This window comes from Trifolium pratense, linkage group LG6 (assembly GCF_020283565.1).
Source record: "Trifolium pratense cultivar HEN17-A07 linkage group LG6, ARS_RC_1.1, whole genome shotgun sequence".
Classification (NCBI taxonomy): domain Eukaryota; kingdom Viridiplantae; phylum Streptophyta; class Magnoliopsida; order Fabales; family Fabaceae; genus Trifolium; species Trifolium pratense.
The window spans coordinates 38,284,197-38,304,167 of NC_060064.1; the positions used below are offsets into that span (position 1 = coordinate 38,284,197).

At 33.0% G+C, this 19,971-nt stretch overlaps 4 protein-coding genes across 8 annotated transcripts; 3 read left to right on the forward strand and 1 right to left on the reverse strand.

The window, feature by feature from the left end:
• Positions 1 to 408: 408 nt before the first annotated feature.
• On the forward strand, positions 409 to 2,529 carry LOC123892238. Its single transcript, XM_045942044.1, has 4 exons — positions 409 to 483; positions 614 to 1,896; positions 1,984 to 2,124; positions 2,209 to 2,529. The coding sequence occupies exons 2-4, from the start codon at positions 619 to 621 to the stop codon at positions 2,527 to 2,529; spliced, it is 1,740 nt and encodes a 579-aa protein (XP_045798000.1). The 5' UTR covers positions 409 to 483; positions 614 to 618.
• A 4,015-nt stretch (positions 2,530 to 6,544) lies between these two features.
• On the forward strand, positions 6,545 to 8,797 carry LOC123892239 (F-box/FBD/LRR-repeat protein At2g04230-like). The gene is made up of 3 exons (XM_045942045.1): positions 6,545 to 7,816; positions 8,176 to 8,325; positions 8,471 to 8,797. Exons 1-3 carry the CDS (start codon positions 6,545 to 6,547, stop codon positions 8,795 to 8,797), a joined length of 1,749 nt encoding a protein of 582 aa, XP_045798001.1.
• Positions 8,798 to 13,133: 4,336 nt separating this feature from the next.
• Positions 13,134 to 15,911, forward strand: LOC123892763. Of its 5 annotated transcripts, none has more exons than XR_006803276.1 (4): positions 13,134 to 13,643; positions 14,112 to 14,223; positions 15,007 to 15,201; positions 15,361 to 15,911. XR_006803276.1 is itself a non-coding variant. In XM_045942624.1 (4 exons), the coding sequence occupies exons 1-4, from the start codon at positions 13,629 to 13,631 to the stop codon at positions 15,455 to 15,457; spliced, it is 336 nt and encodes a 111-aa protein (XP_045798580.1). In that variant the 5' UTR covers positions 13,221 to 13,628; the 3' UTR covers positions 15,458 to 15,911. The 5 variants fall into 5 exon arrangements, 2 of the variants coding, with proteins under 2 accessions (XP_045798580.1, XP_045798579.1); XR_006803277.1 differs by having other exon boundaries at positions 13,205 to 13,643; positions 14,112 to 14,318; XR_006803275.1 differs by having other exon boundaries at positions 13,219 to 13,494.
• A 1,022-nt stretch (positions 15,912 to 16,933) lies between these two features.
• LOC123892240 (agamous-like MADS-box protein AGL62) lies at positions 16,934 to 17,491 on the reverse strand. Its single transcript, XM_045942046.1, has one exon. It carries the CDS (start codon positions 17,489 to 17,491, stop codon positions 16,934 to 16,936), a length of 558 nt encoding a protein of 185 aa, XP_045798002.1.
• Between the last annotated feature and the right edge of the window lie 2,480 nt (positions 17,492 to 19,971).

A 19,971-nucleotide genomic window follows, 5' to 3' on the forward strand; every position in this document is an offset into this window, starting at 1 on the left:
CATAAGATTAAAATTGTTCATAAGATTAACCAAATTAAAAAGCAATTAGGTTTGATTTAATAATGATATGAGAAATTTGGGTAGTACGCTAAATGTTCTGATCCTTATCTCCATTGTAAAAAAAAAAAAAAAAACCAAATATTAAAAGACAAAAAATCGTATAATATTAATAACGGAATTTTTCTTTTTCTTGTTTTGGTACATAATAACTGAAAATCTTTATTTTATCCCAAACACAAATAAATAGTCAAAAACAATAATATTTAGTCAGCGAAACATTTAATGCACATTGGACCCAAAGATATGATTTGATTACTATATAAATCTAATCTAAGAAATCCATGTTGAAAACAAAATCTAAGAAATCCTTGTTCTTGATATATTCCATCCAACCCAAAGTGTAACGCAACAACTATTCAATCACAGCCGATTCAAACTCTAAGCAAAGTTTGCCACATTCTCCATCAACCCAAATTTTCAATTGTAAGTTTAACTTGTAATCAAACTTTATTCAATTTTCTTTACCTGATGTTCAACTTCATGACTAAATTATTAAAATCAAATATAGTGTTATTTTATTGATTTTCTTGTGTTTGTTCTTAATTCCTTGCAGCAACAATGCATAGGTCTAAAAAACTCAAGAGTGAGTTACCCGAGTTACCTGATTCTGTTATATCGAATATTTTTTCAAAGTTAAATTTGAAGGATTTGGTGAAAACTAGTACATTGTCCAAACAATGGCGTCACGAATGGGGATTAAGAAAGGAACTCAACTTCGATATCCATAACATGTTTGATCAAGGATTACCAAAAAACCTAACACTTGCACTCTTTGATGTGGTCCAATCTGAATTTGCCACAAGTTTGGATCAATTCATGCTACATTATCAAGGCGACACGATCAATTCAATACGAGTTAATTTTCCATTAGACGATGAACACAACAATGTTATTGATAGATTGATTACCAAAGGAATTGCTAAAGGTGCCAAACGCATTGAACTGCTATTCTCTTGTCAAATTGATGATACTGATATTATTTTGGAAATTGAGCCGTACAAATTTTCGTTCGCTCTATTATCTAACACTGATTCTCTTACGTATCTTCGCCTACAAAATTGTTGTCTAGTAGAATCTTTTGAGTTCTCTGGATTGAAGAATTTGAGGACTCTTGTGTTACATTTAGTTGCTGTGAAACAGGATTTTCTTGAGGGTCTGTTGTCTAACTGCATCAATCTTGTAGACTTCACCCTTGACGCCTGTGAGTTCAATTCTGACTTGATAATAATCACTCCATCATTGTTTCATTTGAACATTGTTAACTGTGAGGTTGGAATCAGGGAGGAGAGGAATATAGATATCATTGCATCAAATCTCTCATCCATTGAATATTCTTGTAATGGTCGTCGAGTACATTCGATGAACATTAAGGCTGATAAGTTATCCAAGTTTATCTTTAGAGGTAGTGAAATTTCTCACCATGTTGAGTTTTCTGGAATAAAAAATGTGACAACAATTGTGTTGGATGGACTCCACGAATTTCTATCGACGGATATTGTGCCTCATTTGTTTTCTGAATGTCTCAAACTTGAGGATGTCACATTTAAGAACTGCTGGGTGATGTCTGATTTGGAAATTATCAGCTCAAAGTTGCGTCATTTGAGCATAATTGATTGTAGCTATAAGGGTTACTCTCCTTTTATAATAGCTATTGATGCAGTGAATCTCTCGTCCTTTGAATACAACGGTAACACGAGGGTATTCTCTATTAGGGCTCCAAGGTTAACCAAGTTATTTTGGAATGCAACTACGAGAGAGGAAACACCATTTGCCCTTGCTCCATATGATAGCTTACTCGGCATTGAGAACTTAACTATGATCATAAGCACTTCCCAGGTAAGTAATAAGCTAAAATTCAACGTCCTTTTTTTTTGTTCTGTGAGAAATATTCATTAACATTTTAATTATTACTGGTGCAAACAGATAGAGGAAATAACAGAGGTCTTGGTTCAATTTGAAAAACTTAAACAATTGGAGTTATATATCGAGGGAGCGGATCTGGACTACTTTTTGATTTTGGATATTATAATGGCGTCTAAACATCTCGAAAAACTTTCTCTGACGGTAAGTTATGCAACTCTATTTTTTAGGATGATTGTTTTATTTTAAATGTTATAACTATATTTTTTATTTTTTTTTCAATTTTAGATTCGAAATTCACAGATGGAAAATTCACACATGCTTGGACTTGAGAGACAAAGAAGAGAATATGCAGAGATTTTTCATAATAATTTGAAATTTGTAGAGTTGCATGGTTGTGTTTGCATCATAAATGTAATTGACTTAACTAGTCACTTATTGAGGATGGCAAATTCGCTTAAGAAAATAACTTATAGTTCTCTTGAAAAATTGTATGTGGGTGCTGGAACTTGGACTAATGGGTCTGATGCTTGTTGTTCGGGGTTCAAACGAACTTTTGTTCACGAGATGCTTAAAGCTGAAGTAAATGAATATCAGCTAAAACTTTAGTACCGTTAATTTATTTGTAATGAATTTTATACCGTTGTTAGTAATAATGTATAATATAGGATTGAATTATTGAAATTTCACAGGCAGAAATAAAGAAGCAAGATATTAAAAATATCATGGTTCATAATCTTTCTTCAAGTTTTGACTTATTTATCCTTTGATAATAATGTATAATATAGGATTTACTTTTCAGAAGTGTGTGCTCTTTTTTTTTTCCTAGTTTGTTGAGGAAGGGTCATAAGCTTCTTATATAAAATTGAATCATCATTTCAAGTTACACTTGATTATGAAATTTTGCAGCAAATTCATACTCATTGTTGGTATATAAGCACTTATCAATATTTTGGATTGGTGATTATATAGGAGTTCATTTATATATCTTCCTACTTGTAACATTTATTGTGCTATTAGTAGTCATTAATACAATTTTGTTTGTTCAAAAGAAAGTATTTTTCACTTAGCAATGCTTAGATTTGATGATCATGCAGATTTACATCATGCAGCTTCAATTTACATGATAGATTATTAATGAAAAATTCACATATGATTGGAAACTCTCATGATATGAGAACTTCATAGATTATAAATTCATAGATAGAAAATTCATAGTGATTTGAAATATGTAGAGTTGAATGGTTCTCTTTGCACCAAAAAAAATGTAATTAAGTTAGCTAATCACTAACTGAGGAAGGCGAATTCGTTTAAGAAAATTACTTTTAGTTCCTTTGACTAAGGGGTCCGATACTTGTTGTTCTGGGTATAACTTTAAGCATATTCATGAGATGCTTAATGATGAATTAAATGAAGCTGCATGAGGACAGTAAAAGATACGATCGTCAAATATTGTTTTCGTTTCAAAATGAATGTCACAATTTGACTTTATATAATATTCACATAACTTACTTTGACTATATATTTTTTAATATATAAAAATAAATATTAATATATAAGATCTTATTTCTTAACTTACTACTTTGTTTTATAACTTTTTTATAAAGAACCAACGCAATATAATATGATGTTTCCAATTTTACTGATCAACACCTATATTGCCTTTTCTCCCCCTCTTAATTTTTTGATGGTTTTTACTGAACCAAAATTTTTGCTTGCCACACAATCCACATCAGAAGTAGGATTTACTCTTTCTAAAGTTTGTGCTCATTTTTTTCCTAGTGATGCATGCATTAAATCGAATCATCATTGCAATTTACTGGATTTGTTATGAAATTTTGCAACGAATCTATATACTTAGATTATAACATAAGTGTGGTGTATCTTTTATGCATCAGTAGTAAGAGTTGACCTGGCAGCGCGCTATGCATCAATTAATTTTATGGAGTTGGACCTCAAAAAATTTATTATGTGATATTAGGCCTCCAAAAAAAATTTAATGTTAGAGACCTTCTTTTGTCGCCTCTTATATTTTTTTGTGCCAAGAAAACTCAGGAGGCGCCAAAAGAAGCTCTCCTAGACGTAGGGTTAACTTTAAATTTATGTTTGTTTGAGAAAAAAAAAATTAAAAGCCCCAACCCAACGTTGAAGATCAGTTAGTGGTTCTAAACTATGAACAAAAGGAGAAAAACTGAACCAATACAAGAAAAAAAAAATCAAGATTTGTTTGTTAATTGTTCAATTTTTCTACATTTCTAATTGCTTATTTATTATTCTTTATTAATTTGTTAACTTCATTTGAGAATTACTAATTATCTCTTAATTTTATTTAAGATCCATTTTTAATATTTGGAAGATCCAATCTTCAAAGTGTGCCTAAGCATGGCTTGAAAATGAGTTGTGTTATTTCAACACAGTTTTCCAAACACGTATTTGTCATAGTAGATAAATTAAGTCTGTGCACGCATTTCGAAGCAGATTAAAAAAATTATAAAATAGTATATTTGTCAGTTTTGTGTTTAAAATTTGTGTTTAGATAACATTATTGCTTGAAAATTATCCGTACATACATCGAAGGCATGCATCGCTAACTTCCTGAATAAACACGTGTTTCACTTTTACAGGACTGACAAGATTGTAAGTTGTTTTGCGGAAATCAAGGAGGTTTGTGGTGATATGGACCAATGGCATTCCTTCGCTATCCTTTCGTGAAACAACTTTTCGTGATACACAGCATTTCCCGAAAATTATTTTGTTTCCGATATGGATCTTCACCAAGCTGGAAGATGGACTAAAGGACCTGATTCTTGTTGTTGGGAGTTTAAACATACTCTTCTTTTACGAATGCTTAAAGACGAAGTAAATAAAAAGGTCATCTATAACAATTTTGTAGCGTTAATTTATTTGTAATGGATTTTATACTATTATTAGTAATAAATCCATGTTTACAAACATTGTAGTATAATTTACTTTTGGATATGAATTACAAGATTAGTTAAATGACCAAAACAAAACTTAAGTAGTAGAGCAGCTTAAGTAGTTAAATGAGTAGGTACAAGATTTTATTTTTTGACACAAAGGTACAAGATCTTTTTAATAAGGGTTTTATTTGTCTTTTTTTTTTTTTTTTGGAACACCAATATTGTTTGTAAAGAAGAATGATGGATCATGCGGGTTGTGTGTAGAATAAGTTAGGCTAAACTTTACAATATGTTTGAGGCCAATTTCACACAAAAAAAAATTATAATAAGAATTTAAACGGTATATTTTCAAGGACTAAACATATTTAACTTTTTATTTAAATAGACTTTTTAGGTTCGGTTGATTTTGAGCTTGATTCGAAAATAATAATAGTAGTTAATTTCCACTCCAAATTGTTGGGGAGTCCTGGCGAGCTCAGGAGAAGTAATGGGGTCAATGCTCCAGGACCATAAGAGAGGGAGACACCACATCTCCACCCAAAACCTTAAAGCATTAGGTTAATGGGTTACCCCTCTTATAAATCCAACATTCTTCCCATACATAGTCGATGTGGGACTTAACCACTCACACTTGAAACTCAATACAAATTAAATAGCATGATGCGATCAAATTTGGAGAAATCATTACACATTATACAAAACTTTTCTTTTCTCTTATTATTACTATAACTTTAGTGTTGAGTTCATTAGTAAAAAAATAAATGAGGTTGTGCATAGGTTAGCTAAGGCGATCAACTATGAAGTATGGGTACTCCATTCGAGGGAGAGTACCGATACGTATCCGATACACACGTATGGTACACACAAAAATCGGACTAATTTTTTTTAATTTTTATTCTTATAGGGTACGTGTGGGGTACACCACGGGTATATACAGGGTACGCTAAACACAAAAAATGTGATTTTTTTTGTTCGAATTTTTTTTATCGAAAAAGAGTAAGCCTAATAATGAAGGAGCAACAAAAATGTAGGATATTGGTGGAGATGAACATAATCTATTTAATGGAGCTGATATTTTTGAAGTTAATAGTCTTTCTCTCGATAAACTTGAACTAAAGACCACTCTTTTTGAGCAAATTGCTTTTTAGTTTTGATGTTTTGTTGTCATTTGAACAATTTGAATTACTTTTAAAGTATTTTATTTTTTTTATTTTTTATGTTTAATTATTTGTTTTAACAATGTAATTTTATTTATATAATTATATTAAAAAGTATTATACAGACATACCAGCACTTTAGTTTTTTAAAAATGTCGTATTCCGTACCAGTACCTAGATAACGTAGGCGACCACATACATAGCTTAGCTAAGGCGGCCAAATGAGATATCTCATATTTTGATTGACATACCACATTGTATCGAATACTTATTGATTAATGAAATGATATGCTATAAGTTTTTTCCTTAAAAAAAAAAATAGACTTTTTATTTTATTTTATTTTTTAAATTGTATATTAAACCCCAAAGTCTGACCTGGGCTTCCTAGCCATTCTCCGTGGGCCTCCCACACTGTCACCCTACTTGACAAGCACGCAATCGGTTCTTGCAATTTCAAACCTAATCCTATTTTCTTCAAAGAGCTTCCCACATCACCGTATTCTCCTGCAACCAAAGTTTCTTTTGCATTCTTTGTGAGTGTTAATTATGGAGAACAGGTCTAAGAAGATCAAGATTCAGTTACCTGATTCTATTCTATCGCAAATCTTTTCAAAGTTAGGTTTAAAGGATTTGGTGAAAACAAGTGCATTGTCCAAACTATGGCGTCACGAATGGCAATTAAGAACAGATCTCAACTTTGATCTCTGTAACATGTTTGATCATAATGAAGTTCAACAATTACCAAAAAACTTTTCACTCATTCGAGGATATCAATCTGAATTTCTCACAAGGTTAGATCAATTCATGCTACATTATCAAGGTGACGTGATTGATTCAATCCGAGTTAAATGCCCTTTAAATTATGAAAATTATGAACATAGTGATGTTATTGAGAGATTGATTTCAAAAGGAATGGCTAAAGGTGTCAAACGTATTGAACTGCTCTTAGCTTATGAAACTCGTTTTCATTTGGGATTAAAGACATTCCAATTTTCTTTTGACATCTTATCTGGGACTGATACTACTCTGACGTATCTGTACCTACAGAGTTGCTATCCAAAATTACCTTTGGAATTCTCTGGATTGAAGAATTTGAAAACTCTTGTGTTACATTACGTTGCTGTGAGGCAGAATGGGCTTGACAATCTGTTTTCCAACTGTATCTATCTTGAAGACTTGACACTTGATGCCTGTGACTACAAATCTGACTTGAAAATAATCAGTCCGTCGTTGTTTCATTTAAACATTATTAACTGTCGGGTTATTACTGAGAGGAATATAGATATCATTGTATCAAATCTCTCATCATTTGAATATTATTGTATTGGTGAATTTGTACACATAATGAACATTGAGGAGGCTCATATGTTATCCAAGTTTAGCTTCAGAGGTTATGAAATATATGAACCTGTTGGATTCTCTGGATTGAAAAATGTGACAACAATTGTGTTGAATGGACTCCGTGAAATTCTTCAACCTACAAACGTTGTGTCTCTTTTGTTTTCTGAATGTCTCCAACTTGAGGACGTCACGTTCAAGAATTTTAGAGGAATAAATGACATGAATATTATCAGTCCAAATTTGCATCATTTGAAAATAATTGATTGTGGCTATACCCAGCGCATAGATATCAATGCATTGAACCTTGCATCCTTTGAATATAATGGCAACACGAGGAGAAACATCTCTGTTACCGCTCCAATGTTATCGAGGGTTTTTTGGAATGCAGCTAAAAGAGCCTTGAATCCACATCCCTTTGGTCCAATTACAACATTACAACATATTGAGAATTTAGCTATCATCATCAGTACTTCCCAGGTGAGTCACTCAAAAACCATGTTTGCTAATTCATGATGTTTATTGTTTCTGTATGGTTGGTCCTAAATTGAGATAACAGTGTGGTGCATTGCAGCGTTGCTGCTATTCAAATGTGTGTGTGTGTGTGTGTGTCGCGTTCTGCGTTGCAGAAATAGGACACAATCTATATATACCACTTCAGCCATAACCTTAATCTTAATATGCGACGATTAGGAACTGTTGTGGATCGAAATTGCTGCTCCACAGTGTTCTACTACGATAGCAGCACGCTATTAACAGCCTAGGTTTCTTCTTTTAGCAATTATTTGAGTCACTACTAGTTGCTTTTAATCCACTTTAAATATTACTTGTGCAAACAGGTAGCGAAATTAACGGAGCTCTTGGTTCAATATAAAAATCTTAGACAATTGGAATTATTTATCGAGGGACCATATGATCCTAATATGGATTACTTTTGGATTTTAGATATTGCAATGGCTTCTCAAAATCTCCAAAAAATTTCTCTCACGGTGAGTTATACAACTATTTTAGTTTTTTGTTTCACTTTTTTGAAAAGGTTATAATTTAACTTTCTTATGAATAACAGTTTTCTAAATAGTTAGTTTAATTTTTCACATATGTATAGTATAATGATTGTTATTTTTCAATTTTCAGATTAGAAATCTACATTTGAAAAATCCACACATGGTTGGATTTAATAAGAGGCAAAGAAAAGAATATGGCGGGTTTTGTCACAATGATTTGAAATATGTAGAGTTACATGGTTGTGTTTGCTCCACACATGTAATTGAGTTTGCCAGTTGCATATTAAAGAATGCAAGTTCCCTTAAGCAAATTAGTTTCGGTTCTCTTGACAAATTCTATAAAGGTGCTGGTAGATGGACTGATGGCTCTGTTGGATGTTGTTGGTTTGAACGTAATCTTATTCATGAGAACCTCAAAGATCAAGTACATGAACCATGTCAGCTTATAATTTTCTAGTTTTATTTTAGTTAATTCATTTCTACAAACATTTTATAATTTACATTGATATGAATTTTCAATATTAGTTATCCTTTTAGTTGTTTTTAATTTTTATATATATATATATATATATATATATATATATATATATATATATATATATATATATATATATATATATATATATATATGAGTGGGAAGTTCAGATTTTTTTAATTATATGCTATGTCGTCACATTATTTTATTGCTATTAAATATGATATGTTCTTATTTGGTAGTGCATGTTAGCTTAATATGGTTAAGCTACAAACTGTAGAGTTGAGAAAACGTGGGTTGCCAGTTGCCACCGTGAATTTGTATTATTCCAAACACACACAAAGAATAAAATCAACTGAATGTGAAAACTAAGATGACAAAATAGGAATTTAAAACTGATTGATATAAGTCCAAAGAAAATACAAGTAACTACTAAGTAGAGCATGACTAGAAGTTTTGAATTTAATACCTGTAATAAGCTCGGAAAATGTCCTGCATAGAAATGAGTGTGTAGCAGCTTCTGCACATACAATAATATCTGATCGTGTCTGATCAGGAGATGCGACCGCGCCGGCGTTAGTGTTGATGAAGCCTCTGTTGAAACGGAGGGGGGTTGTGTACCTGCAGGCACTCCGACGCTCAAGTTAGTGAGGTGAAGTGAAGGTTTTCTCTGCTAAAAAATGCGTACCTTGTGAATGGAATGGGATCGTGTATATATAGCCCCCAGCGCAGGGCCAAGGCCATTGATGGCATTAATGGCCATCAAGTGGCTGCCAGAAAACGGCTGGAGAGCCTTGATGAGCAGTTAATGCTCATCATTCCGGTGGACTTTGACGTTACATAGTGCCAGGAATATGACCGTTGGGATGCCGACCATCCAATCTGAGCTCGCGTATTGTTGGCCATCCCGACTTATCTAAGCTCGCGGAGTCAGGTCCCCGAGGTCTAAGCTCGGCCCAGACAATATCCTTCAAAAACCAGTTCTTATCAACCCAATGACATACTTCAATATGAAGTGGATCCAGAAAGTCATGTTGCGGGTCTGGTCATATTGAAATTTGTCATTGGATGATGAGAACGGGTTTTTGTCTCCGGCCACCACATCTCCCGATATAGTTAGTTACCTGCATTTGAAGAACAGGCATTTTATAATGGTGGATAGTAAATTGGTGGGAGTTTGTGCGAAGAAAGGGAGTTAGGTGGAGCGGTGGGTGAGCTTCCTTTGGTTGACTGTATGGTGGCTATATATGGTGCAGATATAGAGGAATGAATAACAAAATTAAATCACCAATGGAAAAGCCAACTAAGATGGTATTGAACAAAGCCATGATTTTATGTGCTGGTGTTCTGTAACTCTGTTGGATAGGTGTCTCTATTATAATTTGTTGAATGGAGTTTGTACTGGAAAAAATACTTAAATTATCACTACTAGTATATATGTTGTGTGTGGAGATCAAATCTTGTGATCAACCAAGACTTTCTTGTTTGGAATGTTATGTCAATTGTTATCAAGTATGGTGGGGTTTGATATGTCACGCATTTACTATTCACAAGTCACATGCTATTGATGTTTCTTTGGTCCACCACATGGTTCACACATCACATTCCATGTCACTAACCTTTCATGGTACTTCTCTAAAAGAATTACTAAGTTGGTAATTAAACCATTTATTTTTCTGCAATAGTCTATTCACATGTGACATAGTTACTAGCCAACAAGAAGTTGGAAAACTAGTGCTTGTATGCTATTACATGAACATAAGTTAGGTGTGCCCCAAAATGTGTATTGAATTAGACTTGGACCACTGTTAAAAATATGTATTTTTGACTTTAGAAGATGACTCAATAGATTGTCCTTGGATTAGGCTACGTGCCTTACTAAGGAAACAAGGACAGTTACTTGTAAGCATAGGCAAGCATTGATATCTTAAAAGGAATACTCGTACGGATATGGAGTGGAAGGAAAAATAACCACACAAATTGATCCACTTTCAGAAATCAAATTCAAGTTTACAATTAAGCCAATAAAACAAAAATGACAGAAATTCTAAACAATAGCTAATTACCAGCAAAACATGGAATGTGTATCAGAGAATGTTCTACATGATGGTGATACAGTTTCAGGAAACTTTGTAGTCATGGATCATGATATATTTTGGAGTTCAGATCATCCTGGAATTGATTTCACTGTAAGATCATAATCAATAATTATTTTTTTGCAATTTTTTCATCGCTTTTTAAAGTCGTGAATAGATATTGTAAAATCATACTCATTTGCATTCATCTTCCCAGCGACTTTTGAGGCTGAAATGACTATAGGCTTGGTTGACAATTTTGTGTTCTTTTTGCTTGAGGGGAAGCGGATAATGTAGTGGTTTCGATTTCAAGGTGAGGGTTTTGATTTGTTAGGTTAGTGGTGAGTGTGAGGGTAGAATAAAATGGTTGAAGATGGGGAGGGTTTTTCTATTACAAAATTGGCATAACAACTACATAGGAATTTTTTGAACATGAGTTCGACGGAAACTCAAAAATGTCAGTGGTGTGCATGTTTATGAGAGTTAAATGATCAAGTTGGGAAAAAAAACATAGAGAACTAATCTACTACAATAAAACAACTTAAAAGACTAGTCTGCTATAGTAAAATCACTTAAGGGACCGCGAGCATAGTAGTTAAATCGCAAGTAAGCGCGTAGAATCATGTGATTCTGCGATCATGCTAGGTCTCGTTGTGTTTGTACATTTGAAGAAACGTAAATTGGTGGGAGCGGCTAGGATCGCCGTGCAGAGCCACAGAACTAGTGGAATCGTGCGCACTGGCCGATTCTTTTTGCATCAATGCAGAGCAGTTGTTTGTGAGTCGGGCCCATACCCAGTTTCTTAAAACAAAGATTGGTTTAAATAGCCCTAAAATTTACGTAGAACAGACACAAAATACATAGAATACCAAGAAGCACCACATAGACTAATACAGTTGCAATAAACCAGTCTATTTGAAAGATCTTTTTCTCTCTAAGAAACCCTCACAAACCAAAGAAACCCCCCACAAACCATTCTTTGCTTTTATTTATCATCATCTCACTAACTAGTTAACTAACGGTTTTAAATAGAGTTCAATTGATTTTGATTTACTAATAATACAAAGTTTCATAATAGAATTTAGGAAAATTACACTAGGCTTGACAAAAAAAAAGTTTTATATCTATAAAACTTAATAAGCATTTAGAGAATAAGAGTTTGTCTAAACACATTATTTATGTTTTTTTTTTAAGAAAGCTAAAAAGAAAGAAAAAATAAAACTAAAGAAAAACTAAATTCACGAAGAAAGAAGGTTTTTATTGCATCATTTCTAAGAAAATCATGAATGTCTTCTGGAGGAGAAGTATGAGTCAAGAAGTCGACATTTGAGGAGGCTCCAAGTTTAGCGGAAAAATCTATACATTGATTCCTTTCTCTAAGTGTGTGATAGAGAGAAACATATTAATTTGAGAGAGCAACTCTTTTATACCAAACATATTAGCGAAAAATCTATACATCGATTCCTTTCTCTAAGTGTGTGCCTTACTAAGGAAACTTTTTGGGTCAAACTACCAAAGTTTTGGAATGAGTCCGATGGTTGAGACTTTTTATTGTAATTTAATTTTTTTTTTGGAATGTTATGAGTAATCGAAAAAGGTACTACCAAGCTCCATATTTGAGTTACACAGTTCAAACTATAGCGGACACAAATGAGACTCTCCCATTGAGGTGAAGTGATTGGTAGTGGAGATTGAAAGACAAATAGGCCCATATTTATATGTTTGTTTCCGGCTTAGGTGCAAATTTGCCAAATGTGTCGACTGAGGATGAGGGGACAAAGAGGAGATTGAGATTGTTTAGTTTATTTAATTGAAAATGAAAATGCTGGATGTAAATATGTAATGCTCAAAATGATGTAATTTTTTTGTCTAATCATAAATTCTTATTTTTTGAAGTTTTATTTCGCCCCCAGTGATCGCCATCCATACAGGAAACACCCCCTTGTTCGTCATTTCGGGAGCGAACACCCCCTTGTTCGCCATTTTGGGAGCTACACCCCCCATGTTCGCCATCTAGGGAGCGAATGTAATGTACATCAGAGGCAGAATACATATTGTACTTTCCTGCATAATCTTTAAAATCCTGTTTGGTGCGTAAGCTGTTTTATACGCACTTTTAAGCGCATAATCTTAATCATGCATAAATTACTCATACCCGTTCATTTTTGCGGGTAATTACTCATACACGTGCCCATACCCAAAATGTGGGTTTTTAACTTACCCGTTGTGGGTATTTTTGCGGAAGAAAAAGCTATTTCTCTTGTGTTTCTCTCCTCCCTATCTCTCTCGCCCCATTCTCTCTTGAACCAAACGCAGCCTAATAAAATCTTTTCATTCAGCGCGCCTCTGTTTTCCCCCCAATTTTCAATTCCCTCGTTTTTCCCTCAATTTCCTATGTGGTCCTCGCATCTACTACCTCTTCCTCTCCTACTCCACCGTCACCTCCGATCTCCGCCGCCACCAACACACCGCCTCGCCGCTCAATGGATTGACTTTCTCTGGATATTCCAATTTTTTCGTTTCCATTGCTTAGATCTTGTCGATTTTTGTATTTCATGCTCCGATCGTAATTTTAGAATTGAGATTTTTCTACTTGTGTTGCAGGTAGTTTTGCCTTTTTTGATTCTGTTTTGCTCAAGCAATGACTCGATTTCATGTAGTTTTGGTTACTGACAGTTTCGATTTGGATTTGTGTTGTGGTGGATGTTGCTTGAATGTTTATGACTTTTGGTTACTGAATGTTTGTGTTGCAGGTATGGCTTATTCATTATAACATGTTGCAATTCATAGAGTGATAAATTGATAATCATGAGTTAGAATTAGGGTTTTTTCTATATATGATTTGTTTGAATGTGATACCAACTTGATTGATTGTGTTCAATTTTCAGTTTGAAATCGGGTTTCTCTTGTATCCGATTTGTTTGAATTAGCTTCAAGCTCTTGGTCACTTCAGATTTTTTGACTTAGTAGTTCAAGACAAGTATTACTATAAATAATCCTTTGAAACTGAATAGTGTATACGTTATAAATATGCTATGATTTGGTTAACCATCACTTTCTTTATATTCAACTAGTAAATATGCTATGATTCGGTTTAAGATGGCAATGTGATCCTAGTTAGTTTAATGGTCTCTGCAACTTGTTTCATCAACATTGTCTCAGTTCAATTTTGAGATTTTCAAATATCAATTTAAGAACTCTTATGTAACTTCTAATTTCAGGCTGATTATAAAGAATCTGCTACATTGGAAACTGATGGCATTAATCCATGGGACACCTCTACTCTGAATGACCTTTTGAAGAAGATAAATCATTTAATTGCAAAATTTTGACGTGAGACATTTTGATACTTTGTTATCTACATGCTTAAATTTAATGCATCTGACAAAAATCATGTTCCCTTACACGTCTTTAAATACATTTCAGAGGTATCGTCTGAACATAATCTCGAGTATTGATCATATATATCTTCTAGGTGTAGTTGTCCGACTGCTTTTCTTCTCTTTGTATATGTATGATCAACTCTCCAAAAGTTAATTTTATACGAAATTGGTTGTCTATATTTTCTGCATTAGACCATTTTGATGCTTCTCCCTATCAACAGAAAAAAAAGATGTTGAAGAGGAACAGTTTGTCCATAGTCATTTGTTTTGCATGTCTAGTTCTTATCTAGGTGCAAACAAGTATGTATCACTCTTCGCATGACACGTGGTGAATTTAGATCATAAAGTTTGAGCATTACTTCAAGAGTATGCAGTATTATTGATTGCATATGGCATAAGGCAAAAAGTCTGCCATTCAAAGTTGCCAGTTTGGCCATTAAATGCCATGGTGTCGCCATTCTTCACAAATTGGCCATTGTGGCTGGAGAAAAATCGGCAAGGGCAGAAGACTAACTTGCTTTTTAATTCATTACCTTATGTCTCATAATCTGTGTTACAGTTCTGTAGTTATCTTATCGGCTCATGTAACTGCAGGCTCTTGTTGTCATCATGAGTATGAAATGATAAAAAGTTAACTTACTATGAAATCGGAATTGTTTTTTTAATTTGAATTTATTACACATCCCAGTTGTTTTTTAGTTCGTCTTCTGAAGTTAATCATGTTTCATTACAGTTTCTCGATGAGCTAGGTTATTATTTATTTCCATAAGCTGCTTCCTTGGACAAAAGTTTCAGTTTATCTTGCAAACAATTGCTCATGGTTTAACTTATTCTTCCCTGCATCATGGAAGCTAACACTGTTTGAAGGAGCTCTAGACAATTTAGGGAGCTTGAAACAACAATGTAGAACAAAGCAACAGCGAACAAGGTATTTAGGAAACTAAAATTCTTATTTTCTTAGTATATCAATGCACACTGTGTAACTATTTGGCTCTTTTATTTCATGTTTCCATTTTCTGCTTGTATGTTTATTTGACATGTGTGCGTGATTGTTCCAAATTTTTTACATGTGTGGTTGCTAATGCAGAGGAGTTCACTCTTCTGATGTTCTCTGGAACGCCTATCAGACCAAGATTCAGATGCCATGCAGAAATAATCTTGACTCTTTGAACTATTACATTTAGTTTAACGATTGAAGGGTTTGTAAACTCTGGCCCTTTGTCTGAGAGTCATGGTAATGCTGGTGCTCTAGACTTCCGTATTACAGTTCCTTCAATTCAATCTGAGAAAGTTGTTTGTTGTAGAGTTTATGATTAAAGAAAATTTAAATATGTATGTGCAACTAGTTACTAACACCAATTAGATAGTTAAGAAGAAAAATAAGTAGCTTTTGATGTTAACTAGTGCTTCTGGTTTTTGGTTCTGTGTGGAGGCTAATTTTACTGCTATTATTCGGTATTGTATATGTGCAGTGTCTGTGTCTGTAACTGTTGCGTCTTCTTTTCGGTAATTTTCTGTTGCTTACAGCCTCAAGGATGCAGCTCTGCTGTGGTTTTTTTTTGTTGCTGCTAGGCCTGGCTCGTGTACGGCATTTACATTGCTCTTTATAATTTGTTATCATCTTTGCTGTCAGTTTGTTTGTGATTTTGGGTTTTCAATTATATAGTATATTCCCATTCAAGTAGTTCTACGAATTTAAAGTGACTCTAATAATTTAAAGTTTGACCACGAGGTCGGTAAAGCTATTCAAGATCAAATGTTCCTACCAAAAATTGAACTTGGATTCTCCCAAACAATCTAAGAGAAACTCACAACCATTTGAACCCAGTTATTTGATTAAACTGTTTAATTTTATTCTTAATCTGGTCATGACAAATTGCACTAGTAATTTGATCATGTAAATATTGTTCTGTACATTAAATTAAAAGTTTTGATTTTGATGATATTTGCCCAACAAATAGAGTTGACTAAAACAGAATACCCTGAGGTGCCATGTACAAAAACAGGAAAACAGGATTTAATGTAGTTTTAGAAAATTATATATTGTTGAATTTATTTGATTACAAATTTTAAACATAGAATATTCTATAAACTATGTACCAAAAATAAAAAGAATATTCTATAAACTAAAAATAGTTCGATGGATAAAAACATAAAAGCCACTAAAAAACCATTCATTAAAGATCCCAATTTTGTTTTGATAATAGATTCTTTAGAACGTCATTCCCCCCAACCCAATCACACAAATATATGATAAACAACTTTATTTTGAAATTTATTTTCAACTAATTCATAATTGAAGACAAAAAAAAAGATCAAATAACTATATACTCATTAACTGACATATTATGGTAAATAAAACATGATGAAATAGATATGTTCAATTCCCCCGACCCCATAGGATCTATGTTAACACAATTGCTCATACAAAAACAATCAAGAAACCCAAATTAAATCAACAAACAGTGAAACAAAATTCAGTCATTAAGACATTAGATTAAATTAGCATCGTAACACAATTTGATCAAGAATAAAATCAAGAAACATTTTAGTAACAAATAAAATAAAATCAAGAAACAAGAAAGGAAAAAAAGAAATTTTTTTAAAATCAAGAAACGGGGTAGTACATTAAAGTTGCAATATCACTATTGACACCTAATTTAAGATCGAAGTGTGGACATTAACTTCTTTTCGTCAAGGGCTGAACCTAAATTAAGTCTCAACTTTTCCAAAGAAATCTTGAATTCCTCGAGAGATTGTAAATCCATATCATCAATAGGGTCATTCCACCAACAAGAGGAAATAGAACCACTCTTCTCCGCCTCATCGTTGATAGTTTGCAAATTCTTTTCTTCTTCCATAAGTTTCTTAAGTTTATCTCCAATTGTCTCATATTCAATCCTTAGGGTTTCAACAATCTTCTCTTGCTTCTTTTTCTCAGTTTCTTCAATGGTGTCTTTTCCGGTCAATAATTGTTGAATGACGGCGTCACAATTAGGATAGCCACATATATAGAGTTCGTTGTTTGGTGATGCGACAATGAGTGCAGTTTTTGCGTTGCATAGAACAGAGAGCTTCGTTGCTTTGTTGAAAAGTCCGAGTGTACAATTTGAGAACGTCATTTGAGACTTGTTTGATTTTTCCCCTTTCATGATTTCACCAAATTTCCTCTTCCGAGTATTGAGTTTTGTTGCATTGTTATTTCCATCGAAAGCCATTAAAAACCTTTTTCTTTTGAGCAAACAAAAAAAACAATATAATAAGATTTTTTTTTTCTTCCCGTGAGTTGGTAGTAAACTAATGTTATTGTCTTAATGTTGTGTTATGAACTTATGATATCTTCCTTTTATAGACACACACTACAAATCCAAACACACTCACTCTTTCTCTCTCCTCTGGGTAATAAATGCAAAAAGATTTTATTTAGAATAAAATCTTTTATAAAATCATAATAAATATAAAATCTTTTTTTTTTTACGCATAAAATCTTTTCTAATGGCTATATAACTTGCTATATCTTTGTTTGAAATTTTTTTGTTGCTATATCTATATCTGTTGGTAATATAATTTGGGTGAGCTCAGATCAGTTCCAATCCAACCATATATCTCAGCCAATCAAACTGCCACATCCGACTCACACAACACGTCCCTTGACTCGCTCGATCCATGAGATTAATCGAACTAATATCCGATGAGTGATGGATGCCAAATTGGTCTCTGCATAAGTGAGTGAGAAGTGACATTGGCGGACATATATTAACGTTTAAACTTTAAAGCGTGTGTAACATCTACACTTGACACCCAGAATTACTATTTTCAAACAAATTAAAGGACAATTTAAGTATCGTAGAAGAAGTCGATGGACCAATTTAACTATCTTGAGATTGTTTATATGACGTGGTGCGTTCACTAAGTTGGTTAGTTAACCAAGCACATAAACACGAATTATGCAAGCATATACTCCATAAAAGATTTGATGTTAATACTTAATATATACTACTCATGCGGTAATGAGTAACTCATATTCACTATTCAAATAACTTTTTTTTTGACCATTATCTTTATTAATAAATAAAAGAAATTAGCATATAAATGTTGTTGGATTTGTCTCGATGAATATTTTAAAATATCAAATTTTTGTAATTTTTATTATACAATTAAAAATATTAATCGTCAAACTTATGCATCGGCATACCTGAAACGGTCAACTGTATCACTCATTTTAGGACGAACGGAGTAGTAAATTGTTCTAGGAGTTTGAAATAGTAAAGTGGTAATAGAAGTCTCGAGAAATTCATACATACATGATTCATTATATAATAATTAAACCTAATTAATACTCACTCCGGTCCTTTTTATAAAGAACATTTTGTGAAAAACTTTGGTATTTTTTATAAGAAACTTTGACCAATTTTCAAATGTTTTAAATATTTGATTTCACTTCTAATTAAAGGATCGACAATCATCAATTCAGTACTAATATGATTGATCAATAACAATCATTTGATCTTTAATGCGCTCTCTTACAGTTAAGTACTTAATATCGATATACTTAATTCGACTTCCACGACTAAGTACTTAATGTCGGTATACTTAATTCGACTTCCACTTTTGTTATTCTTAGCCATAAAACCACAACTGAATTGTCACAATACATCTTTAGTGGTCAAAAGATTGAATCTACAATTTTCAACCCATAATTAAAACTCTTCATTCATACACCAAGCCAAAGACAAAAAATATCGTCACTTAATGTTAAAGGAAGTGAAAAATCAAGTTTTGCCATTAGCTGGCCCTGCTAGGGTTGTGTGGGATCTCAACACGATTGTGTCAAGCATGTCAGATGGAGAAAACTTAGTTCTAAGCACTGGCACGACCGTGACAGATTCTACGGAGGTAAAAGTCATTTTTTGCCTTTTCATTTCCCTTTTAATGAAGATTTATCCACTATAAGGCTTTTGGCTATACATATGACATTGTTTCTTTGTAAAAGTGAAGCTTGGAGTATGTCCAGAACCAATAATGCACTTCTTGTCTGCTTGGAGTATGTGAGAAATTACAACGAATAGACAATGTGGTCTATGTGAACGTAGTTGAAAAAGATAAGCGATATGAGATAGTTTTTTATATATATTTTGTTGATAGTTAACCAACACTTAGAGAACTACGTGGACCTGATTTCCTAATCGTTTAGGGATATGTAGGACCAAGGACTCTCCTTGTCGAACTATAATTTCAGTAACTCTATATTTTAAATAAGTATATTTGTCATAGTGTATAAGTTATAGCTAGTGTATTAGGCTTGCACAGCCGGAGATATGAGTTAATGTTAGCTTGTGCGCCGGTCATGATCCGATATTGGATCGGGACAAAGTTGGTATCAACTTGCTTAAAGAGACTCTGTTAATTGCCTCAAGATGGAACATTTATTAAATAGTCCACCTCATTATCTTTAAATTGTTTATAAATTATTTTGGGTTTAATTACATATTTAGTCCCTTATATTTATTTTAAGTTTTGATTTGGTCATTTATGTTTAAAAAGTTTTAAGTTTGTCTTTTTCGTCAAATTTTTGTTTAAATCGTCCACGTGGCTGATAGATTTGCATACGCGGACAATTTATAAAAGTACTATGTGAATGTTTAAAAGAAATTAACTCAAAACTAAACAAAAAAATTAAAATAAAAAAAAACTCAAA